The 24,179-nt window shown below is 40.4% G+C and overlaps 1 protein-coding gene across 7 annotated transcripts in view; it reads right to left on the bottom strand.

Annotated features, from left to right (window-relative positions):
* The window catches only part of SORCS1 (sortilin related VPS10 domain containing receptor 1), a 574,197-nt gene that overhangs the window by 255,076 nt on the left and 294,942 nt on the right, over positions 1-24,179 (bottom strand). For all 7 annotated transcript variants that reach the window (XM_070057266.1, XM_051824149.2, XM_051824151.2 and 4 more), the window contains exon 3: positions 6,049-6,148. In XM_070057266.1, the coding sequence (XP_069913367.1) occupies positions 6,049-6,148 (100 nt within the window). The remainder of the gene's footprint in view (positions 1-6,048; positions 6,149-24,179) is intronic.

Here is a 24,179-nt window from a genome sequence, read left to right as displayed (position 1 = left end):
ATGACTAAAACCTATGGGGATTCTTTCTGTTCTTGTTTATTCACTTGAAAGAATTAATTTTATAATTAGAGAAAGTAAATGAGTCATTGCTGGTTTCATGGGGCACTTCCCTTTTCAAGTTTCAGCCAAGGAGTCCAAAACCCAACCTAAGTTCAATTCCAACATTTAGTTATGTGTTAGACACATACTGTACACTAACATCCATAACCAGCCTAATAAAAATTGTAAAGTTGACCAAGGCACTTTATCCCTTCCATGACTTTGCATTCTAAAGAGGAGACTAGAAATGGTCAAAAGCAATTATAGTACAACATAATCAGAAGTGGCAGAAAAAGGAAACAAATGCTTTGGAATTAAGAGGGAGGAAGAATATCTTATTAGGAACACTGATCAGATTTTATGAAAGAGGTGGCATTTAAGCTTTATGTTCGGGGCCAAATGACCTAAGCTTTTCACTCACTAGTTAAAGATAACCACAGGCAGGTCACCACCTTCTCTAGAACTCCATTTCCACATCTTTTACATGAAAGTGTAGAATCGGAATATTCCCAATATCCTTTTGGTTCTGATTTAATGATTCTATGATTGTTCCTAAGAAAAGCAGACAGATGCTATCAACCACACCTCTTCTACGTCTCCAAATGTCACATACATGGTGCATGAACTGCTCAACCAAATGACAGAATGAATAAACCTCCCCAGGATCTGAACAGAAGAGGTAAGGCATCAAAAATCAAACCCTTAGTGAGTATGGTAACTGAAACCCAAGCATGGAAAAAATGCAAACAGTGTTTAATTCTGGCATGTACCAAGAGACCTGCAGGAATGATCAAGGTGTTCTGAGAAGCGAGGGTCCTATTTATAGGATGAAAGTATGAGAAGACTCACTCGGCAGGAATGATATTAATTACATAGTGATAACAGACATGAGAAGGAAGTGGGGTGCAAAAGAAGCATAGGAAACATAAAGAAAAACTGTCAAATTTTTTCTTTGCAGGGAAAAGAATGTGCAGAGATGTAATAAATAACTAGATATATTGGCTATTCCAAGTTTAACACACATGCACACACACACACACACACACACACCCTTTCTTTTTTCTTTTCTCCTCCAATGAATTTCACTTGGAGTTTTTATATTCTTTAATTCTTGAAAATATTGTATAATACCTCATGAAGCGAGAACACTAAGGTTGGTTTGAGGTGATGGGAAAGGTATTGCTGATAGATACACACAGAGTATAAAGAAGTTTTCTTTTTAGGCAGAATACAAATAAACTAGCAGATAACTTTAGAGGAAGACTGAGATTTCAACATTCACTTTTTTCTTTGCTACATTTGTGTTAGTTCTTCCCATCATGTTCTGTATCTTAGTTATTTCTATCAAGTACAAGTTAAATCTTCTTTTTGCATTGAAGACTATACATTTATGTCTGATAAGCTTCTGATATGTAAGCAAGACTTGGGATTTGTCATGAACTGCAGATGGGTGTTCTAACTCTGAGACAAGGTGATGGATAGCTAGCCTGCCCTTCTTTTGGCAATGGACCCATATTCTTTTGGCCCTGCCTCATTTATCAGAGGGCAAGTGTAGGGCTCCTCTGATACAGAGTATGAATGAGCTGGGATAATACCCAGGAGCAGGCTCTCTCTGTTGCTTAGTCAAGATTTTCTAGACTGACATATGATGAGATTACTGTTATAGACCTATCTAAGGAAAGCTGCTGTCATGTACAGCAGGCTTGCAGAAAAAGAGCCAGCCAATGGATGATCATCAGTTTAAACTATAAATAAGGGCCTGCTTTACTCTGGACTCTGATCCAAGTAATGCCCCTAACAAGCTGCCTGCAAAGCCAGGGCGTGATGCCTGCTGTTTGAGACATGATGATCCAAGAACTGCTCTTGTCCTCACAAACAGCTAAAAATAGCAGCACGACCAGGAAGGCAAAACAGGTTCCTGGGAACATACAGAGTTGCACTGATGTCAGTTTAATTCCAGTTGCTCCCACTGTTGTGAAAAGCAAAGGGAACTATCTGCTACAAAAGATGTTAACTTGTTAGATAGCACCCTGGAGACCTGGAAGAATTAACAGAATCCTTTAAAGGAGCCTGCCCTTTTCACTGGAGGATAGGAGAAATCTTAGGAGAATTGAAATGAACTTGAGTGCCTTTGTCCTGCATAATTAAAAGAGCCTGATACTTCTTCCTTTCTTCTTCTTTTTTTAATACATAAACTCTCATTGATTGGGAAAAACATATTCACACTCTAAAATGTCCGCAGCTCCTATCTCTTTGGTTCAAATATGTCCCTTTCTGGGGAAGTACATATTTCATGGTGATAAATTCACCTCATAAGTAGAAAAACTGTACACAAATATACTGCTGTGTCAACTTTATTGATTTTTGCACCATTGTAAAGACCTTCATCGTCCTCCAATATATCTTAAATCTATCAGCATCTCAGAAAGTGACCCTGAAGCCCTCATTTATCTGTAGAGGAAAAGATCCCTTCGTTTAGGTTCACTCATAAACATTGTGATTTAAACGGCTTGTGACCACCTCAGATTCTGGAAAGTAACAGGCTCATAGTCACAAAGAATGCTTTTTTTTTTTTTTTTTTTTTTTTTCTGGAACTAGGGTCTGCCAAGTCTTAATTAAGATCAACTGAACACCCATGGCCAAATGCCCTTTTTAAAAGTCCTCCAAATAATGATCAATTAATTATGCAGCCTGATTAATATGGTATATTAAGTTGTGTGAATTCAATTGCAGGGCCCTTTACAGTCTTTGTTCATAGCTTCCCTTCAGCCTCTGGAACTACATCTGGACTTGAGAGTCTTGCTTTCAAGTTCAATTCCTCAAATCATTTGCGTTTTCAGAGTCTCACCGCATATTCTGCAGGTACAGAAGAGCTTATAATCACAGTCAATATCTGACCTCTTCTTTATCGTGCTCCTCTCGAACAGCATCACTAAAACAGAGACTACTACTGGTTTGAATGATTCTAAAATTTCTTCCAGTTGTAAATGCCTTGTCCTTCTATCGCTTTAAAGCTTTAAAGCTTCTATCGCTTTAAAGATAGAGAAGTATAAATGACTCATGCAAACTCTCCTGCTAGGTGGAGGCAAGCTTCAAGGCAGATATTTAGACTCCTAAATCTTTTAATTTTTTTTTAAAAATTTTTTGACAGGTAGAGTTATAGACAGTGGGGGGGGGGAGAGGGAGAGGGAGAGAGAGAGAGAGAGAGAGAAAGGTCTTCCTTCCATTGGTTCACTCCCCAAATGGCAGCTACAGCCGGTGCTGTGCCGATCCGAAGCCAGGAGCCAGGTGCTTCCTCCTGGTCTCCCACGTGGATGCAGGGGCCCAAGCACTTGGGCCATCCACCACTGCCCTCCCGGGCCACAGCAGAGAGCTGGACTTGAAAAGGAGAAACCAGCACTAGAACTTGGCGCCCATATGGGATGCTGGCGCCGCAGGCGGAGGATTAACCAAGTGAGCCCTGGCACCAGCCCTAGACCCCTAAATCTTAATCCAGGGATCTTTCAAATATATAAATCATATGGAGTTTACCACCAGAAGACAGGATTCCTGAGTGTGGGGTGCTTGTTTCTCCTTGTATCCTAAGGTGCAAGCATTTTGTTGATTGCTAAATTAAATTTACTAAAAATGTGAAGCAGAGTGAAAAAAAAAAAACAACAGAAATTACAAGAATTGACTCAAAACCAACCAATAACTGAACCTCATTATAAAAATAAAGGGTATACATTAAATTCCTCAATTTGAGTCTGAATATAGCAGATCACAACCATTTAGATGTAATTACTGCTGACACACCAACAAGTGGCAGGTAAGCAAAAGACAGGAATATTGAGGATACAGCTCTAAATATGTGAATTTGATGTCACTGTGTTGTGCTGTCAAACACATGAGGCTTTACAAAATTAAACTAGTTAAAATTAAATGAGGCCTGCGCCGCGGCTCACTAGGCTAATCCTCCTCCTTGCAGTGCCGGCACACTGGATTCTAGTCCCGGTCGGGGCACCGGATTCTGTCCCAGTTGTCCCTCTTCCAGGCCAGCTCTCTGCTGTGGCCCGGGAGTGCAGTGGAGGATGGCCCAAGTGCTTGGGCCCTGCACCCCATGGGAGACCAGGAGAAGCACCTGGCTCCTGCCATCGGATCAGCGCGGTGCGCTGGCTGCAGCGCACCGGCCGCGGCGGCCATTGAAGGGTGAACCAACGGCAAAGGAAGACCTTTCTCTCTGTCTTTCTCTCTCACTGTCCACTCTGCCTGTCAAAAAAATAAAAATAAAAAAAAATAATACAAAAATAAAGTTAAATGAAATTTCAAATTCAGTGACTCAGTTATACTGGGCATATTTCAAATACTCCACAGAAACAATCGTTAGCGTCTAGAGTACTGAACAGCTTAGAGAAACATTTCTATCATCACAGAAAGTTCCACCGGACACTACTATATAATCACTACTCTTCCTTCCAGTAATTATATGAAGCAGGAGAAACAGGGAGATAAGAAAGGAGAATACAATGAAGAGAAAATACTGATTAAGGCTTTGCTACCCTGTGCTAAGCACTTGAAGTGTCTAATTTCATATAATCCTTACAACTTTCCTCATGAGGTAGGTACTATAATTATCCCCATTTAAATTTGATGACACTGTGCTTGTGAGATAAGTAAATCACTGCACTTGTACATGTGATAATTGGCTTAGCTGGGCTTTAACTCCAGTCATCTAACTGCAGAGTCTATGCTCAACTGTCAAGTTATGCTGCTTCTACTAAATAACTTGAAATGCTTGGAGACACAGGGAACATTAAACTTTACATCACTGGTTCTTAATCCTTAATACATATCAGAAGCATCTGGGGAGCTTTCTCCAGAGACAGCTACCTGAGCAACAGGGATGGGACCAGGGCTGGCATCTTCGGGGACCACCTAGTGATTTCTGTATGCAGTCAGAGCTGAGGATCATAGCTTGAAAGACACTATTATCCACTTCCTACAGTCTAGGTGTATAAAATGCAGAATATAATCAAGGTCATTAACAGTACCTAATGACAAATCTACGATGAGAATCTAGGTGTCAGTGTTAACTTCATAACAGTATATGGCGTAGTAGAAATTAATGAGCAGAGCTTTTCTAGTTCCTGATGGATACTATTAGTTAATATAACTCATATGCTGCTTAGAAATAACATGTCAAAATTTAGAATTTGATAAACGCAAGTTTATAAAAATAAACATATGGATATAGTGCCAAACTCCTTCTGAGACAAATGCGTTTCCCATTTAAAAGCAAACATTTTCTTCCTGAGAAAATCACATCTCCTACGAGTACATAGGACTGCTTATGCATGTGGTGTGACACAATAGAAAAAGTAAGACTGTCAACCTAAACACTTGATAAACATTTGATTTCAATTTTAGTCTTGATTTTGCCTGTAACTGCAATGGGAGCAAACCATTTCCCTTATAATTCCATTTTTCTCATCAGTAAAATAGAAGTATTTTATGGGATGAACTCCAAGGCTCTTTGCAGCCAAGACCCATGTTCAGGAGGGAGTAATCTCTCCAGTGTTTGCAAGGCACTCATTTCTGCCAAAAACAGTGCCTCCATTCTGGCATGAATTAACTCAAATTCCAAGTAAGTTATTCATTCCATGCCAAGGGAAAACAGCAGCATCAGATGAAAACCCACCTTTCTTCTGAGGTGTCAAGGTTGACCCTGATTCTGTTGACTGACTCACCAGAGTCCGTAAAGAGGGTCAGTGGCATCCACTCAGTAAAACTCACTCTCTGCAGCTGCCTCTCTGAAAGGACCATGATCTACCTACCTGCACACTTCCATATGCACAGCTGCTGGCCTGGAAATCATGAAGTGGCAGACATTGTACCACCTTAGCACCCATCACCTTTCTTTACATCTCTACTCCCAGCTTAACTGTAATGCATTTTTACACAGCTAGGAAAGTTAGCCAACCAAGGCAGGAGTCACCTCATGAAACAGCATGCTGAATGTATAGTGCTTACCTTACGCTTGTTGGTAGGACACACATACAGATAGCTCAAAATTGTTTTCAAACCAACTTTATCATTTAGCTTCTCATAGGTGGTCCCATAATCAGTTGACCTATAATTCAAAAGAGGCATTAATGAGGACAGAAGTACATGTCATGGTTGTCAGTACAATGCATGTTTTTCATAGTAGAATGGCTCTCAGGAGAATTCTAAATGATTCCTGTGGTATATAATGATGCTTAATTATGTACACAGTAGCATCATGTGAGTGCTTAACATTTGCATTTAAATTGAATTGGTAAAAATTAAAACTCCATCTCTCTACTGCCTCTTAATGTACACACATTGCTAAAGGAAATTGTTAATTTTAAAAGACTAAGAAATGAGAATGTTCTCTGAATTAATGAAAGAAATAAAGAGCTTTTAGTGAGATCTGACATTTCCAAATTTTTGCCTTATTTTTGGCACAGCAGAAAAGCAGGTTCTCTTGATTTATCTACAAATTGTGTTTTCTTTCATGAGTCATAGAATATATGGTGGGTCACTCTCCTCAAAGGTCATTCAGTCTTGTCCTATTATTTAAGAGCGAGAAAATGTCTTACTAATAAGTGAAACTTCACAACCTTACTTGATGCCCTTTTCTGTGTTAAGCAACCTAGAATTGGGAGGCATTGCTTCTTGACACTGACTTTGTTACAGATTATCTCATTTTTAATTATGCATTTGTCAATATGTTATAAATTCAGATTGAATAAATCAGCTTCTCTATAAAAGTCCAATTTTATAATTTTAATCTTATTAGGTCATCATGACAACCATGTATAACAGTATACATTATCTGTATTTCAGGAAAGTGGTCTCAAAAACTAAAGTGACACACTGAAGGGAAATAGCCTAATAAATGGGCCACCTAAGGCCAAGGGGAATTTGAATCCAGGTATCCTGGGACTAAATTTATACTGCTTTCATTATACCAAGGGTCTTATTCTTTCAACTGAAACAGGATAGATATAAAATTCCTTCTCAGGATTCTTTTCCTTCAGAGGAGATTCCCAGTGAAATTCATTCAATCGTTCACATCTGTGGAGCACCTAAAATGTACTAGACACTATGATAAGTCCAGGATACAACATTCAGGTCCTCTTCTCAAGTATTTAACTGCTTTATTAGAGAGAGAAATGTAAACAAATTATAATAATGTATTAAGTGCAATGATAGAGATATAAATTAATGTTCAGAAGATAAAGTTGTTTTAAGTAGAAAAATGCAAAAATGTGATTATTTTAATTCATTATTGATAAAAAAGTCACAAATTCCTACAGGCCATAATGACTAAAGAGAAGATGTGTTAACAATCTCATTACCCTCTAGTAATAGTCTTCCTGACCCAGGTCCTGGAGTAAGAAAACTCTAGAAAAAAGATCCCAGAACTAAAGATTGATTCTGACTGGGGATTCAAAACATCGTTCTAATAAAATTTATATACAGATGGTAAATATGAAATAATCAATTCTTTAACGAGTTTAAATGACAATTCAAATTATTATGGAATGGGGCATTATAATAAACTTCTTCACACACACACAAAAACTATAACCCTAAAAGTGAGTAGGAGTTTAGAAAAGGGAAGTAGGAAGAAAGCTATAGACTAGAAGGTGTAGAAATACACAACTGGCATTCTTCAGGGCCATTGTGCAACAACACAATCAAACCTGGGCTCCTTGCTGAGAAAATTTGAAAAGCTTTCCCAAGGAGACTTTTTCATGAGGCACCCACAAAAATTCTCTTAAAATCCTCCTTCTATAGACATCTTCTTCTTTCCAAATTCACTGCTGATGTGAGATTTTCGGCTGTTTCTCTACTCACCCAGTCTATTCTTGGTGTTTGGCCCTTATCCTCACTCACCTAGCCTTCCAAGGTCAACATTCTCTTTCTATAATAACTTGATTGTCCCCAAAATTCCACTAGTCTTTTTTCTGCCTCCCTTTATTGCACAGGTTTTTGTATGCATTTTTTTTTTTCTACAGGCAGAGTGGGCAGTGAGAGAGAGAGAGACAGAGAGAGAAAGGTCTTCCTTTGCCGTTGGTTCACCCTCCAATGGCTGCCACGGCCGGCGCACCATGCTGATCCAATTGCAGGAGCCAGGTACTTCTCCTGGTCTCCCATGGGGTGCAGGGCCCAAGCACTTGGGCCATCCTCCACTGCACTCCCGGGCCACAGCAGAGAGCTGGCCTGGAAGAGGGGCAACCGGGACAGAATCCGGCGCCCCGACCGGGACTAGAACCCGGTGTGCCAGCGCCGCAAGGCAGGGGATTAGCCTATTGAGCCGCGGCGCCGGCCTATATACACTTCTCTTAACCATAATCACAAGTTCAAAGACAAACAAATAGGTGCCAGCACTGTGGTGCAACAAGTAAGGCAGCTGCCTGCAGTGCCAGCATCACATATGGACGCCAGTTTGAGTCCTGGCTGCTCCACTTCCAGTCCAGTTGTCTGCTGTGTTCTGCAACAGCAGTAGAAGATGGCCCAAGTCCTTGGGCCACTGCACCTGCATGGGAGACCTGGAAGAAACTCCTGGCTCCTGGCTTCGGACTGGTGCAGTTCCAGCCGTTGCGGCCATCTGGAGAGTGAACCAGTGGATGAAGATGGAAGACCTCTCTCTCTGTCTCTACCTCTCTGTAACTCTGTCTTTCAAATAAATAAATAAATCTTTAGTAAAAAAAGATGCAAAGTCCACATAGGGTCAGTGAGAGGAAGATAAAAAGGAAGATAAAAAGCAAATACTATTACATTAAAAAATTTTGCTTAGTGCAAGGTGGAAATCAATAGGACTTCATTAGATATGAGAGAGCAGTTAAATTTTCCTAATGGAATAATGGGAAAGCAGCCTTGAGATGTAGGATCCAGTCTATAGAAGGTATGATCATGAGTTTCTTAAAATTTCAACTAATGTTGACCCCTGAGCTACTCAGTGAACACATTTACATTTCAAAAATACTCTACAAAAGCAAATGAGGATTATTCTATAAGTGTTCTATAAGGAATCATAATCATTTGCATATTTGTGTGTGTGCATGTGTGTGTACATTTAATTCTAACTCCAATATGACAAGATATAATATATCAACTGGCTCGCATTTACATTTGCAACCATTTTCTCAGAGAATTCACACTATGTTATTATAACAGTGTTTGCCCACTAATCCCAGTGACTCAAGTTATCTGTGATTGTGTGTAGGTGACATATTGCTTGTTTGTACTAAACTCTATAAAAGTTTAGTTTTGATTTCACAAAGCTCAAAACTAAAATATAGTTTGTAAATTCTCAATTCCAGCAGATCTGCATATTTAAACATAATGGCTTCATAATAAGCAATTGATAAAGAAGACGTGTTTTCATGCATTCAAATGGTACAGATTAGCAACTATCTAAGGTTGTCCCACAGAACTGGACTCTGACAAAATACTGACATGTCATGGTCTGGTGGTGTACAGGAGAGAAGAAAGTTCTCCAAGTAGCTGCTTCTATTAGCCTCATTGTCATGGCCTCTCTAGCAGGCACCTCTCCAATATTTTCGGAATCCAGCATTCAAAAGAACAAGGGCTGAGATACTGAAGAAACTTGCTCTACCGTCCAGACTAGCACCTGTGTCATCTAAGTCAGTCAGCTTGTACCCAACTCAGGGAGATAGTGACTTCAAGGTGGCATAGAACCCCAGAAGACAATATCTTGGACTGATCTGCAAACCACAATTCACAGCAAACAGACACTGCCAGTTATTCCTATATGGCCGGTTGTGGGAGTCGTTGTCTCCCACAATGTGGGTTATGAAAGAACAGTGGAGGCTGACGGGCTGAGCAGCAGGGTGAAAGGAGAAACAATGTAACCATCGCTAAATACTTTAAGTATTGTCTCTAGGTTTAGAAGAGAGGAATATTTTCTAAGATCAAAAATATTGGGGCCGTTGCTGCGGCTCAATAGGCTAATCCTCCACCTAGCGGCGCAGGCACACTGGGTTCTAGTCCCGGTCGGGGCGCCGGATTCCTGGTTGCCCCTCTTCCAGTCCAGCCCTCTGCTATTGCCCGGGAGTGCAGTGGAGGATGGCCCAAGTCCTTGGGCCCTGCACCCGCATGGGAGACCAGGAGAAGCACCTGGCTCCTGGCTTCGGACCAGTGTGATGCGCCAGCCACAGCGCGCCAGCCACAGTGGCCATTGGAGGGGTAAACCAACGGCAAAAAGAAGATCTTTCTCTCTCACTCACTGTCCACTCTGCCTGTCAAAAATAAAAATAAAAAAAAATATTGGGAAATTCTCCATTAGATATAATTTAATTTCCTTTAAGACATTTCACAAATTGTACTTTTCTAATATATACTCAATAACTTAAGCTGTGAATTCCATGTGTCATTTTTTAAAAACAAGTTTGATTATAGAATCCATTGTTGAGGGCTAACTAATGAGATTAGTGTTCTGAGTGTCACACTTTGGAAATACTATATCAGAGAAAAAAAACAAAATAGCTAAATAAAAACATTGATCCTGGCTTCACAAGAAAGCGGTAAAAACAAAAAGTTAAAATGAATGAAATTCACAGACAAAAATGTCAGCTTATGTTAAACATAAAGTGACTACTGTTGTAAAAACTAGAAAAATATAAGGAAGCATTGGGGCCAGCGCTGTGGTACAGCAGGTAAAGTTGCCGCCTGCAGTGCCAGCATTCCATATGTGTGTTGGTTCATGTCCTGGCTGCTCCTCTTCTGATCCAGCTCTCTGCTTATGGCCTGGGAAGGCAGTGGAAGATGGTCCAAGTGCTTGGGCCACCTGCACCCATGTGGAAGACCCGGAAGAAGCTCCTGGCTCCTGGCTTCGGCTTGGTGCAGCCCCGGTTGTTGCAGCCATTTAGAGTGAACCAGAGGATGGAAAATCTCTCTGTCTCTCTCTCTCTACCTTTCAAATAAATAAAACAAATCTTAATAAAAGGAAGGGCTCTTTAAATATGTATAGAATGTAGTCGTTTTTAGCGATATAGTATGTTGTCTTAATTTGTCATCTTATTAAAATACTACAAAGCAAGTTTTTTTTATTTTCATTCTTTGCTTACAGATTACTTGCAGATGAAAACCAAACTCCTATCAACACTTACAGTATGCTAGAAGAAGCTGAAAGCTTAAAAATTAAGCATTCCAGGAAAATAAATATGCAACTGACTAAATCAAGGCTTCTCCCCTCTTGCTTTGAATTTTTAATCCTTATTCTACCCTGATTTATACCTTAAACAATGACTTTTAGAACATCCCAAAGCATCTATTTGCTATTTACATGGAGCTGAACTAGGCTGCCTGGGGAGGTGGAGAAATCATATTTGAGCCATCCTACCTGCCTTCCTAGAGCTTATGATCTCTCAGAGATGGCAAACTCCCATTACATCCAAACAAGGGATTAATACAGGATATGACTACTTTCTATAAAGAGTTGCAGAAATAAAATGTGTGATTAGATTTCTTCTACTATAATCGCATACTATCAAGTGAGATACTAAATAAGCACAGGATACACTGTAAACTCAATTCATAAAAGTGCTTAGAACAATAATGGACTTACAGTAAGCAACCTATAAAGATTTTCTTGAGTTTTTTTGTATTCTTTGCCAAACACTTATTAAAATTCATAACAGGAATCCTCAAGGAAAATACCAGTCGCTAAAGATTTCCTTCATCGCATTTACTAGGAAGAGAAGCCATTCATGAAGCTATTATGTTTTCAAATGTATCTGTGTTAGTCTACTGCACATGCGATTCAGATCACAGAGTTAATGGTAAGAACTGAAATACGAGAGTTAAAGATTTTGCACTATGCTTCCATAATAATTGTGTCAGAATTCTGTTGCTGAATAGACTATTATGTTTAAGAAATCTAAGAGATAGGACAATAAAAAATGCACATTGATAGGGTGTTTACAGAGTGATCCAAGTTTTTCAAATGCAAAATCCTATGAGACAGACACTGATACTGATCACATATTACATATAAGGAAGACCCAACAGTATAACAAATTTACTGAAGGCCAAAGTACTTAGAAGGTGCCTGGTCCACCATGAGCCACCACAGGACCTGTATCCTTAACCCTTTGTTGCACTGCTTTGATCAAAAGAAACCAAAAGTAATTCACAGGCAAAAAAGGAGTTGTATTTAGAAAACCTAGCTTTGAATATTTAGTAAAAGGAACCTGAACTGAAACTGTTTGAAGTTCTACGTAGTACAGACCAAAATCTGCCTTTCTTCAAACGTACTAGCAGGACAGAGACTCAATTCTCAGGAAAGTACATGCAGATGCCCTCACAGGGCTCTAGGAGACCAAGAAGGCAACCTTCCACCTGGTCTGCTCTGGCTGCTGGGAAGACCAGAAACACTGACAAAGCAGCATCAACCTGTACATGATTTGGTGACACCTCATTAAGGTCACTGTATGTCTCATCCTAATAGGAAAGGCACATTCTCTTTGTAAGGAGCAATTCAGTAATTTATGTGAAAGGCAAAGCTATAGAAAGAGAGACAGGCAGAGATCTCCTTTTTCAGCTGGTTCACTCCCCAGATGGCTGCAATAGCCACGTCTGGGCCAGATTGAAGCTGGCAGCCTGGAAATCCATCCTCGCTATTCCACATGGGTGACAGGGGTTTCTGGTTTCTCTCTCTCCTTCTTTCTCTCTCTCCTCTATCTCTACCTCCCTCCCCCTACCTCTTCTCCCTCCCCGAATGTGGTCTATCTTGATGAATGGATGAATGTTCCACGTACATTTGAAAAGAATGTGTAATCTATGCCTTGGATGACACAGACTAGAGAGGGCCCTTTTATTCAGTTCATTGATGGTGCTGCCAAGTTCACACTGTCCATTTCTGATAGAAGGGTGTTAAAGTCTTTAAACATAATAGTGATTCATGTATCTCTCTTTGCATTTACATCAGTTTTTGTCTCATGGAGTTTGACACACTGTCATCTGGTCTACCCACATGAAGGACTGTCAAGTCTTCTGACTCACTTTTCAGTATGTAGTAGTCTTCTTTATACCTGATAGTTTTCCTTACTCTGAAATTTTTCTGTTTGAGATTAATATCCTGCTCTATATTGATTACTGTTGTCATGTCTGATCTTTCTCTATCAATTTATTCTTTATATATCTGTATCTATAAATGTCTTTACATTTGAAGTGGGTTTCCTATAGACAACAAATTGTTGAGTCTTATTTTTTATCTACTCTAATGATATTTGTGTAAGTTGGTTTTTTAGAATGTTGACATTTAAAGTAACTCTTTTGTTTAATTTTCTTTTTGACAGGCAGAGTGGACAATGAGAGAGAGACAGACAGACAGAGAGAAAGGTCTTCCTTTACCGTTGGTTCACCCTCTAATGGCTGCTGCAGCTGGTGCACTGCGCTGATCTGAAGCCAGGAGCCAGGTGCTTCCTCCTGGTCTCCCATGTGGATACAGGGCCCAACGACTTGGGCCTTCCTCCACTGCACTCCCAGGCCACAGGAGAGAGCTGGACTGGAAGAGGGGCAACTGGGACAGAATCCGGAGCCCTGACCGGGACTAGAACCCGGTGTGCCGGCGCTGCAGGTGGAGGATTAGCCTATTGAGCCGTGGTGCCGGCCTTTTATTTAACTTTTATTTGTTCTACAAGTTTCATGTATTTCATATATACAGATTTAGGAACGTAGTGATACTTCCCATCCTACCTCCCTTCCACCTGCACTCTAACACTTCTTCTTACCTCTCTTATTCCCACTCTTAATTTTACAAAGATCTATTTTCAGCTTACTTAATACTTGTAAGGTTAACCCTACACTTAGCAAAGAGTTCAGCAACTAGTATGAAGAAGACAACACTGTTCCTCAACAGAAGAGACAAGTGTCACAAACAATCATCAAATATCAACCTGTCCATTTCACTCCATTTTGGATACTCTATTAGTTACCCCAGATCAGGGAAAACATATGGTATCTACCTTTTTGGGATTGGCTTATTTCACTAAGTATAATGGTTTCCAGTTGCATCCATTTTGTTGAAAAAGACAAGATTTCTTTTTTTTTTTTTCAGTCGAACAGTATTCCATAGTTATACCATTCTTGATATAGCTGGATTAGCATCTACCACATTTCATACCATTGTCTATTTATTGCCCTTGTTCTTTGTTCCTATTTTTCTTTCACATGTTTCCTGTTTTTCTGGTTTTAATTGAACATTACATATGATTCCATGTATTTCCTTTATCAGTTATACTTTTTAAAAATTATTTTAAAAAGTGCTTGACTTTGAGTTTACAAAATATATTTGCAAACAACCCAACTCCATTTTTAAACAGCACTACATCATTTCATGGGTAGTATGGGTATCATTTAATAGAAAATTATTTTTATTTAATTTTTTATGTATTTAGAGCCAATCCAGGGGTCAAACCCAGGTATTCTAATATGGAACACATGAGTTTTACTGCAAGGTTAAATGCCCACTCCAACAAAAACTTCTTAATTCCTCTCTCCCATCTCATCTATCATCGATGTTATTTGTTTCATTTATATATAAGGATACATAAGAATATATTTATGTAAATAAATAAATAGTCTCTATTATTATCTTCCACAAACCAGTATGTGTTACATAAATTAAGAAGAAAAATAAGTGTTTTTGCTGTTTCTCCACTCGTCATCCACAGATATTCATTTCTTTCTGATAATCTGAGTTTCTGACCTATATCATTTCCTTCTCTCTGAAGAATTTCTTTTCATATGTCCTTCAAGTCAGATCTGGCAATAAATATCCTAAGTTTTAACTGTCTGAGAAAGTCCTTATTTCTCCTCACTATTTTTTTTTTTTTTGACAGGCAGAGTGGACAGTGAGAGAGAGACAGAGAGAAAGGTCTTCCTTTTGCCGTTGGTTCACCCTCCAATGGCCGCCACAGCTGGTGCGCTGCGGCCAGCGCACCACACTGATGGGATGGCAGGATCCAGGTGCTTCTCCTGGTCTCCCATGCGCGTGCAGGGCCCAAGTACTTGGCCATCCTCCAATGCACTCCCGGGCCACAGCAGAGAGCTGGCCTGGAAGAGGGGCAACTGGGACAGAATCCGGTGCCCCGACTGGGACTAGAACTCCGTGTGCCGGCGCTGCAAGGCGGAGGATTAGCCTAGTGAGCCGTGGCGCCAGCCCTCTCCTCACTTTTAAAGGATAATTTTGTAAGATAAAGAATTCTAGAATTCTCATACCTTACATATTTTACTATCTTCTTGCCTGTATGGTTCTGAGGAGACATTTGATATAATTATTATTTTTTTTTCTCCATAGATAACATGGTCCCCTGCTGGGTTTTTTTCAAGATTTTTCCTTCATCTTTGATTTTCTGATGTTTGATTATGATTTTGTACATGCAGTTTTTGCTTGTTTGACTTTTATCGTGCTTGGTATGTTCTAGATCTGTGACTTAGTATCTTATATGAATTTGCATAAATGCTCAGTTATCTTTGCTTCTATGTTTCTGTTCCTTTCTTCTCCTTCTGGTATTCCCATTGCCTGCACATTGCATTTATACTGAATTTACAGTTTGTGGATATATAGTTTGTTTCTTTTTTCCTTTGTTCAATATCCCCCCCCCCCCCTTTTTTTTAAATTTTTTGACAGGCAGAGTTAGACAGTGAGAGAGAGACAGAAAGAAAGGTCTTCCTTCCGTTGGTTCACTCCCCTAATGGCTGCTATGGCTGGAGCTGTGCCGATCCGAAGCCAGGAGCCAGGTGCTTCTCCTGGTCTCCATGCAGGTGCACGGCCCAAGCACTTGGGCCATCCTCCACTGCTTTCCCGGGCCACAGCAGAAAGCTGGACTGGAAAAGGAGCAACCGGGACAGAATCCGGCACCCCAACTGGGACTAGAACCTGAGGTGCCGACACAGCAGGCAGAGGATTAGCCAAGTGACCCAAGGCGCCGGCTCCCCCTTTCTTTTAAGATTTGGAAGCTTCTGTTGAGATAGCTTCCAGCCCATAGATTCTGCCCCTAGCCACACATAATCTACTAATGAGCGTAGCAGAGGAATTCTACATTCTATTAGTGCTCTTTATCTCTAGCATTTCTTCTAAATTCTTTCTTCCCTTTCTCTGCTGTCATCTGTTTTTGCATGCTGTCTATTTAAGCTCATTTAATTAACCGTATATAATTATTAATCACATATATATAATTATTGCTCTTGTTATTCCAACAATTCTGCTGAATCAGATTCTGATACTTGTTTAGTTTTTCTCAAACTGTGGTTGGTTGTTCCATTGTTTTGTTTTGGTGGGGGAGCTTTTATTATGCCTAAAAGGGTGATACAACCTAGTGGGTAAAGCAGAACCATAGTCAATAGGCCTTTTTTTTACCCAAAGGTTTTTATTTAATGAATACAAATTTCATATGTACAGTTTTTAGGGGTATAGTGTTTCCTCCCACCATTCCCACCCTCCCACCCCTACTCCCATCCCACCTCCTACTCACTCTCCCATTCCATTTTCCATTAAGATTCATTTTTAATTGACTTTATATACATAAAACCAACTTTATACTAAGTAAAGATTACAACTATTTGCACCCACACAGACACACAAAGTATAAAGTACAGTTTGAAGACAAGTTTTACTGTTAATTCTCATAGTACACCTCATTATGGACAGAGTAATGTGGCAAGAAGGCCAGGGGAGCAAACATTCCATGGTTTTATGATGAGGTCTCAGGTTTCAGTGAGCCTGTGCCCCTGGACTGTGAACCAGGTTAGCTTTTCAGGGTTTTCCCCTGCTTAGGAGGGACAAATGGCTAGAGGAGGTTGCAATTTCCCTTTCTCCAGGCCAGCTAGGCTCTGATGAACTGCCAGGAGAGTAGACTCCTCTTTACTCATTTAGATAATTTTTTTTAAAGATTTATTTATTTATTTGAAAGGCAGAGCTACAGAGAGAGAGAGAGAGGGAGGGAGTCTTCAATGCACTGGTTCACTCCCCAAATGGCCACAATGGTTGGAGCTGGGCTGATCTGATGCCAGGAACCAGAAGCTTCTTCTGGGTCTCCCAGGTGAGTGCAGGGGCCCAAAGACTTGGGTCACCTGCTGCCTTTCCAAGTGCATTAACAGGAATCTGGATGGGAAATGGAGTAGGCAGGACTCAAACTGGCACCCTTATGAGATGCCAGAGCTGCAGGCCAGAGCTTTAACTGATACACCACAGCGCCAGCCAGAGATGGTCTTTTGATAAACAGAATGCTCTAGAGTATTTCTGAATGGTTACTTTCTCCCTTCCTCTGCTGAAAGTACAAGGAGATATTTTTCTGATTCTACTTGTGAGGAGCTGGTAGAATACTGAGAGGTCAAACTCACAAAAATATGAGCTGCCCTCCTCCCCCAGGACAGGGTCTGCCTAGAGTTGTAACGCCCAGGGTTGTCCACGGAAGCTTTCAGTAGTTCGTGTCCATTACAGGTCATGTTTTCATGGCTCAGAACTCATTCCTATGGACACCCAGCTTGTGAGTTCTGCTCTGGTAACTTGTGATGCGTTGCAGTCATTCCATCATTGTGATTCTGTTTCTCCAATTTCAGTGGCAGCATTTCCCCCGTGATTTTCTCCGTTTGCTCAGATTTTTACTTGTTATTAGGCAGAAGAGATATCTTTTTTTTTTAATTATTTACTTATTTGAGCAGTCGAGTTATAGAGAAGGAGGTACCTTTCTCTGAAGGGGGGAGAGAACTTCCACTTTGACTATGGCTTTGTCTAAATAAGATCAAAGTTGGTGAACTCAAAAGGCTTCCATAGCCTTGGCAACCCATGACAAGAGCCTAGGGAGATTACTGACACCATAAACAAGAGTGTCAGATTGTTAAGTCAACAACAGGAGTCACTGTGCACTTACTCCTCATGTGGGATCTCTGTCCTTAATGTGTTGTCCAATGTGAATTAATGCTATAACTAGTACTCAAACAGTATTTTACACTTTATGTTCTGTGTGGGTGCAAACTGATGAAATCTTTACTTAATATATACTAAATCAATCTTCTGTATATAAAGATAATTGAAAATGAATCTTGATGTGAATGGAAAGGGAGAGGGAGCGGGAGATGGGAGGGGTGCGGGTGGGAGGGAAGTTATGGGGGGGAAAAAGCCATTGTAATCCATAAACTGTACTTTGGCAATTTATATTTACTAAATAAAAGTTTTAAAAAAAGAAAAGAAGAAAAAGAGAGAGAGAGGGAGAGACAAAGATCTTCCTTCTGCTTGTTCATTCCCTGGATGGTCACAATGGCTGGACCTGGACCAATCCAAAGCCAGGAGCCAGAAGCTCCCTCCAGGTCTACCACATGGCTACAGGGGCCCAAGCACTTGGGCCATCTTCAATTGCTTTCCCATGTCACAGGCAGAGAGCTTGATTGAAAAAGGAGCAGTGGGGACATGCACTGGTTCCCATATGGGATGCTGGTGCCAGAGGCTTAGCCTACTACAACACAGTGATGGCCCCCCACTATTCACTTCTATACTCCAAATTGCCAGGAAAGTCTCCATATGCAGGGGGTATGGCTGTGTTAATATGTCCAACAGACACACTTTGAACCATGGGTAAGCCAACTGATCCTTCAATAGGACTTTAGAAGGTAACCAAATGACCTGCCCTTCTTGTTTACCATCCTAAATCCCAAAGAGTGAAGACGGCCTATTCCAGAGACATAGCACCATACTCACAAAGCCAAGACTTGACCTACAGAGGAAACCTTGGGAATGGGAAGCATCAGGACATTACTCAAATCACTATGAGAAGCCCTGGAAGTACAACAGTGTTTACCTCTAAATCAAGCAGCTCTAGCATCTGTGTTTTGTTTCCTTCTCAAAATCATTAAGAACTTCTCCTATTGAACTTGGTGGCATAAAAATAGCTTCCCAAGTTAAAGACGTATTGGCTGCCTCACAGACTCTGCTCCTTAATAACTTAGGATGCATGAGGTTAAAGCAGTGAGAATAATTTAGGGTTCGCAAAATGTTTGCGAGTGAGTCGACATTTAAATAACTTCATTATCATTCATTGACAGATTTTTTTAACCTGTCAGTGCAATTGATATTTCTATTACCATGTTATAACAAACCCCTGCACATTTTAAATACAGTCACCGGATTCCATTAGTCTACCCACTGTCAAGAAAATATCTCCAAATCCATTTTTCATAATACCTTGAGAATATAATAGGCAATCTACATCAAACGATGACGTGGAGCTGAAGGAAATTGTCTCCTGCTTTCTAAGGATTCTGCCCTGAAATATATTTGCCTGTCAGCCTAAATGTATAATTTAAATCTGCTGCTCAGATGTTATGGTGCATCCAGAGCTGAACAAGTTTCCTACAAGTTCACTTGCACACATAGCTAAGAAGGTTAAACATTTGGCTTAAAGGGATTTATGTAAATTTGATAGAAGTATATTTCTACCCTGATGTGTATCACAAAACATATAATATCACTCAAGTAACATTTTATTTGTTGATATAGGGATAGATATTTAGGTGTTCCTATGTTGTAAAAGTTCTCATCTTTCTGGCCTTTCATGCCATTTTTTCTTCTCCCAGTGGTATTTTTTGTGCTGTGATTTTGATGTTTCCAGGCATACAGGGCAGCTAAGATAAGAATTCTGAATATATTTCATTGGGCTTGTGTGCATATGGCTCTAAGGAAAAGGTGGCAATACATGACATGACACGGCATGGCAGCAAATTTTCTGCTATAGGTAAAGTAGTTTATCTATGGTACACACACCAGTAAGGACAGAAGTCACAATTATCTGTGATGTGTCTGCTAGTCTATCCGCCCCCCCTATATATATACACACATACCAAAAATAAAATTGGCACTGATTCTTAAATCTCATTATCTGCTTAAGAAAGGAAGGTTAAGATAATTTAAGCCGAGGTCTGCTGTTCAGCCTGTAAGGAGCAGGTAGAGGTAGAAGTATCACTCATGGGGCTAGTCCTGTGGCACAGTGGGTTAAGCTGCCGCCTGCACTGACATCCCATATGGGCACTGGTTCGAGTCCTGGCTACTCTACTTCCAATCCAGCTCTTTGCTATGGCCTGGGAAAGCAGTACAAGATGGCCCAAGTGGCCCATGTAGGAGACCTGGAAGAAGCTCCTGGCTCCTGGCTTCGGATCAGCACAGCTCCAGCCATTGCGGTCAACTGGGGAGTAAACAAGCAGATGGAAGACCTCTCTCTCTCTCTCTGCCTCTCTTTCTCTCTCTGTGTAACTCTGACATTCAAATAAATAAATAAATCTTAAAAAAAAATAAAGAAGGTAGGACACATTTATGCACACCCTTTTACATCTCTCCATACAACAATGGTTGATTCTTACAGTTCACTAGGTGCTCAGTGTAACTGAATTGAAGACCCTACCGCCAATTTCCCCTCTGTCATCAGAAAAATATAATTTGAGAAATTTCACATTTGGTTTTGTCATTTCTTCCTGGAGGGCAGCAGAGCAAGAACATGTTACCATTTATAAAATATAAATGTAAGAGAAAGTAGGGATTCACTAAGGAAGAATTCATACAAATATATATGTAAAAGGCAATATATATATTAAATTTTTAAAAATGTTGTGGAAAGTATAATAAACATATATCAGCTATACATGTAAATATAAATTTGGGAAGGAAGAGGCATATAAAATTGTTTCTTTTTTGATACAACACTAATCCACAGGCACTTCTGCTCCAACATGTAGACCATCCATCACCACAGTGAGGAAAAATCTTCCCAGAATGCATTAGCTTACACTTCTGACTTACTATGCAAATAGCTCATGAATAGTAATAATGAACTTTATGGAATAGTTAAGACACAGCACACTCTAATATTAAAATGATTCAAATATTCTCAACATCCTCAATGTTATGGTTTGAACAGGATTAGGCTCCCCAATTCATCCAGATATTTAAGTCCCAGAGTCATGGATTGATGGTACTGACAGGATGGATAGAAGCTTAATCCAAATGTGAAGCCTAAAGGCGGGATCTTTGGGAGGAGATAGGGTTAGACAGTTGCTGGGATAGAACCACATGGCCAAGACATGATGCCTTTATCAGGAGAGGCTATAACGACGAGTACGCCTCCTATCCCTCTCTGCCTCCTGGCTCACCGTGTGATTGATTGTTCCTCCCCACGTGCTCTGCTACTGCCAACCTTCCCCTTCCTCAAAGCCAGACACAAGGGGGCACTGGACCCTGGGCTGTGAACTCCAAAACAATGAGGTGACATAAACCTTCCGCCTTCCGAAGTAATTTGCCCCATGTAGTCTAATTGCAGTAGTGAAAAGCTAACTAATAAACTCACTTGTATAAGTTGTTCTCTGGATATCATGTTCAAAGGTCAACTTAATAGACTTTTTTTCCATAAATGATGGGATGCTCATTCTCATGTGATGGGTAGTTAACTGAACTTCTTCTACTTTTATTTTCTAAAGGTTAAATGAAGTGGAAAGTATGGATTATTCCATCCTCCTTCACTGGAGAATACTGAACGAGCTGATTGCTAGCCTTCACTCCAGGACTCATGAATTCCAGTATTAGAGGAAGTTCTGAGAAACTAACTTCCATAGGAAAGCTAAACATATTTCTGATGAGTTATGCTCGTAGACAAATAGCATGCCAACATTGTTAGTACCAGCCAGGGGCTAGAACATCAAGGGAGACCTGAACCCTCTTGTATTTTTTTCTTTTTTTTTTTTTTTTGCTTTCAAACTTTTATTTAATGAATATAAATTTCCAAAGTACAGCTTATGGATTACAATGGCTTGCCCCCCATAACGTCCCTCCCACCCGCAACCCTCCCCTTTCCCACTCCCTCTCCCTTTCCATTCACATCAAGATTCATTTTCGTTTCTCTTTATATACAGAAGATCAGTTTAGCATACATTAAGTAAAGATTTCAACAGTTTGCTCCCACACAGAAACATAAAGTGAAAAATACTGTTTGAGTACTAGTTATAGCATTAAATCTCAATGTACAGCACACTAAGGACAAAGATCCTACATGAGGAGTAAGTAAGTGCACAGTGACTCCTGTTGTTGACTTAACAAATTGACACTCTTGTTTATGGCCTCAGTAATCACCCGAGGCTCTTGTCATAAGCTGCCAAGGCTATGGAAGCCCCCTGAGTTCACCGACTCTGATCATATTTAGACAAGGTCATGGTCAAAGTGGAAGTTCTCTCCTCCCTTCAGAGAAAGGTACCTCCTTCTTTGATGACCCATTCTTTCCACTGGGATCTCACTTGCAGAGATCTTGTATTTTTTTAAGATTTATTTATTTATTTACTTGAAGGTCAGAGTTACATAGAGAGAGAAGAGGCAGAGAGAGAGAAGAGGCAGAGAGAGAGAAGAGAGAGAGAGAGAGAGAGAGGTCTTCCATCTGCTTGTTCACTCCCCAGTTGGCCAAAATGGCTGGAGCTCCGCTGTGCCAAAGCCAGGAGCCTCTTCTGGGTCTCCCATGTGGGTGCAGGGGCCCAAGGACTTGGACCATCTTTCACTGCCTTCCCAAGCCATAGCAGAGAGCTGGATCAGAAATAGAGCAGCCAGGACTCGAATTGGTGCCCACATGGGATGCCAGCACTGCAGACGGTGGCTTTACTGGATATGCCACAGCGCCAGCCCCAAATCCTCTTTTATTTTTAAATTTTTATTTATTTATTTTATTTGAAAGGCAGAGATAGAGGGGAAAAAAAAGGAAGACAGAGATCTCTAATCCACTGTTTCACTCCCCAAATGCCTGTTAACAGCCAGGGCTGGGAGAGTTCAAAGCCAGGAGCCAGAAACTCAATCTAGGTCCTCAACATGGGTGGAAGAGACCCAACTACATGAGCCATCACCTGCTGCCTCCCGGGGTACACATTAGTGGGAAGGAAGAATCAGGAATAAAGCCAGAACTAGAACCTGGGCACTCTGTTATGGGATACAGCCATACCAAGACCATCTTAGGCATAATACCAAATATAAACTTCTAAGAAAACCGTCTCTGACAATTGCAACATCATTGTTTTCTGTTTTATACTTGATATGCTTTTTGTGATATGATTGATCCTGGTCAGAAAACAAGGTTTATCCATTACAACATATTTTTTTTCAACTTTTATTTAATAAATATAAAATTCCAAAGTACAACTTTTGGATTATAGCAGCTTTTCCCCTTATAACCTCCCTCCCATCCACAACCACCCTATCTCGCATTCCCTCTCCCATCCCATCTGCATCAAGATTCATCTTCAACTATCCCTATATACAGATCAACTTAGTATATACTAAGTAAAGATTTCAACAGACCGCACCAACACAGAAGTACAAAGTATAGAGTACTGTTTGAATAGCAGTTTTACCGTTAATTTGTATAGTAAAACACATTAAGGACAGAGATCCTACATGGGGAATAGGTGCACAGTGACTCCCATTGTTGATTTAACAATTGACACTCTTATTTATGATGTCAGTAATCACCTGAGGCTCTTGTCATGAGCTGCCAAGGCTATGGAAGCCTTTTGAGTTCGCCAACTCCCATCTTACTTAGACAAGGTAGGTCGTAGTCAAAGTGGAAGTTCTCTCCTCCCTTCAGAGAAAGGTACCTCCTTCTTTGATGGCCTGTTATTTCCGCTGGGATCTCACCCACAGAGATCTTCATTTAGGTGTTTTGTTTTTTTTTTTTGTTTTGTTTTTTGTTTGTTTGGTTTTTTTTGCCGGTGTCTTGGCTTTCCATGCTTGTGAAACTCTCATGGGTTTTTTAGCCAGATTGAATGCCTTAAGGGCTGATTCTGAGGTCAGAGTGCTGTTTAGGACATCTGCCATTCTATGAGTCTGCTGTGTATCCCACTTCCCATGTTGGATCATTCTCTCCTTTTAATTCTATCAATTATTATTAGCAGACATTAGTCTTGTTTATGTGCTCCCTTTGACTCTTAATCCTATCCTTACGATCAATTATGAACTGAAACTGATCACTTTGACTAGTGAGAAGGCATTGGTACATGCCACCTTAATGGGATTCAACTGGAATCCCCTGGCATGTTTCTAGCTCTACCATTAGGGGTAAGTTTAAGTGAGCATGTCCCAAACTGTG

This window comes from Oryctolagus cuniculus, chromosome 15 (genome assembly GCF_964237555.1).
Source record: "Oryctolagus cuniculus chromosome 15, mOryCun1.1, whole genome shotgun sequence".
NCBI classification, from domain to species: Eukaryota; Metazoa; Chordata; class Mammalia; order Lagomorpha; family Leporidae; genus Oryctolagus; species Oryctolagus cuniculus.
This window is presented reverse-complemented; position numbering and strand designations above follow the sequence as displayed.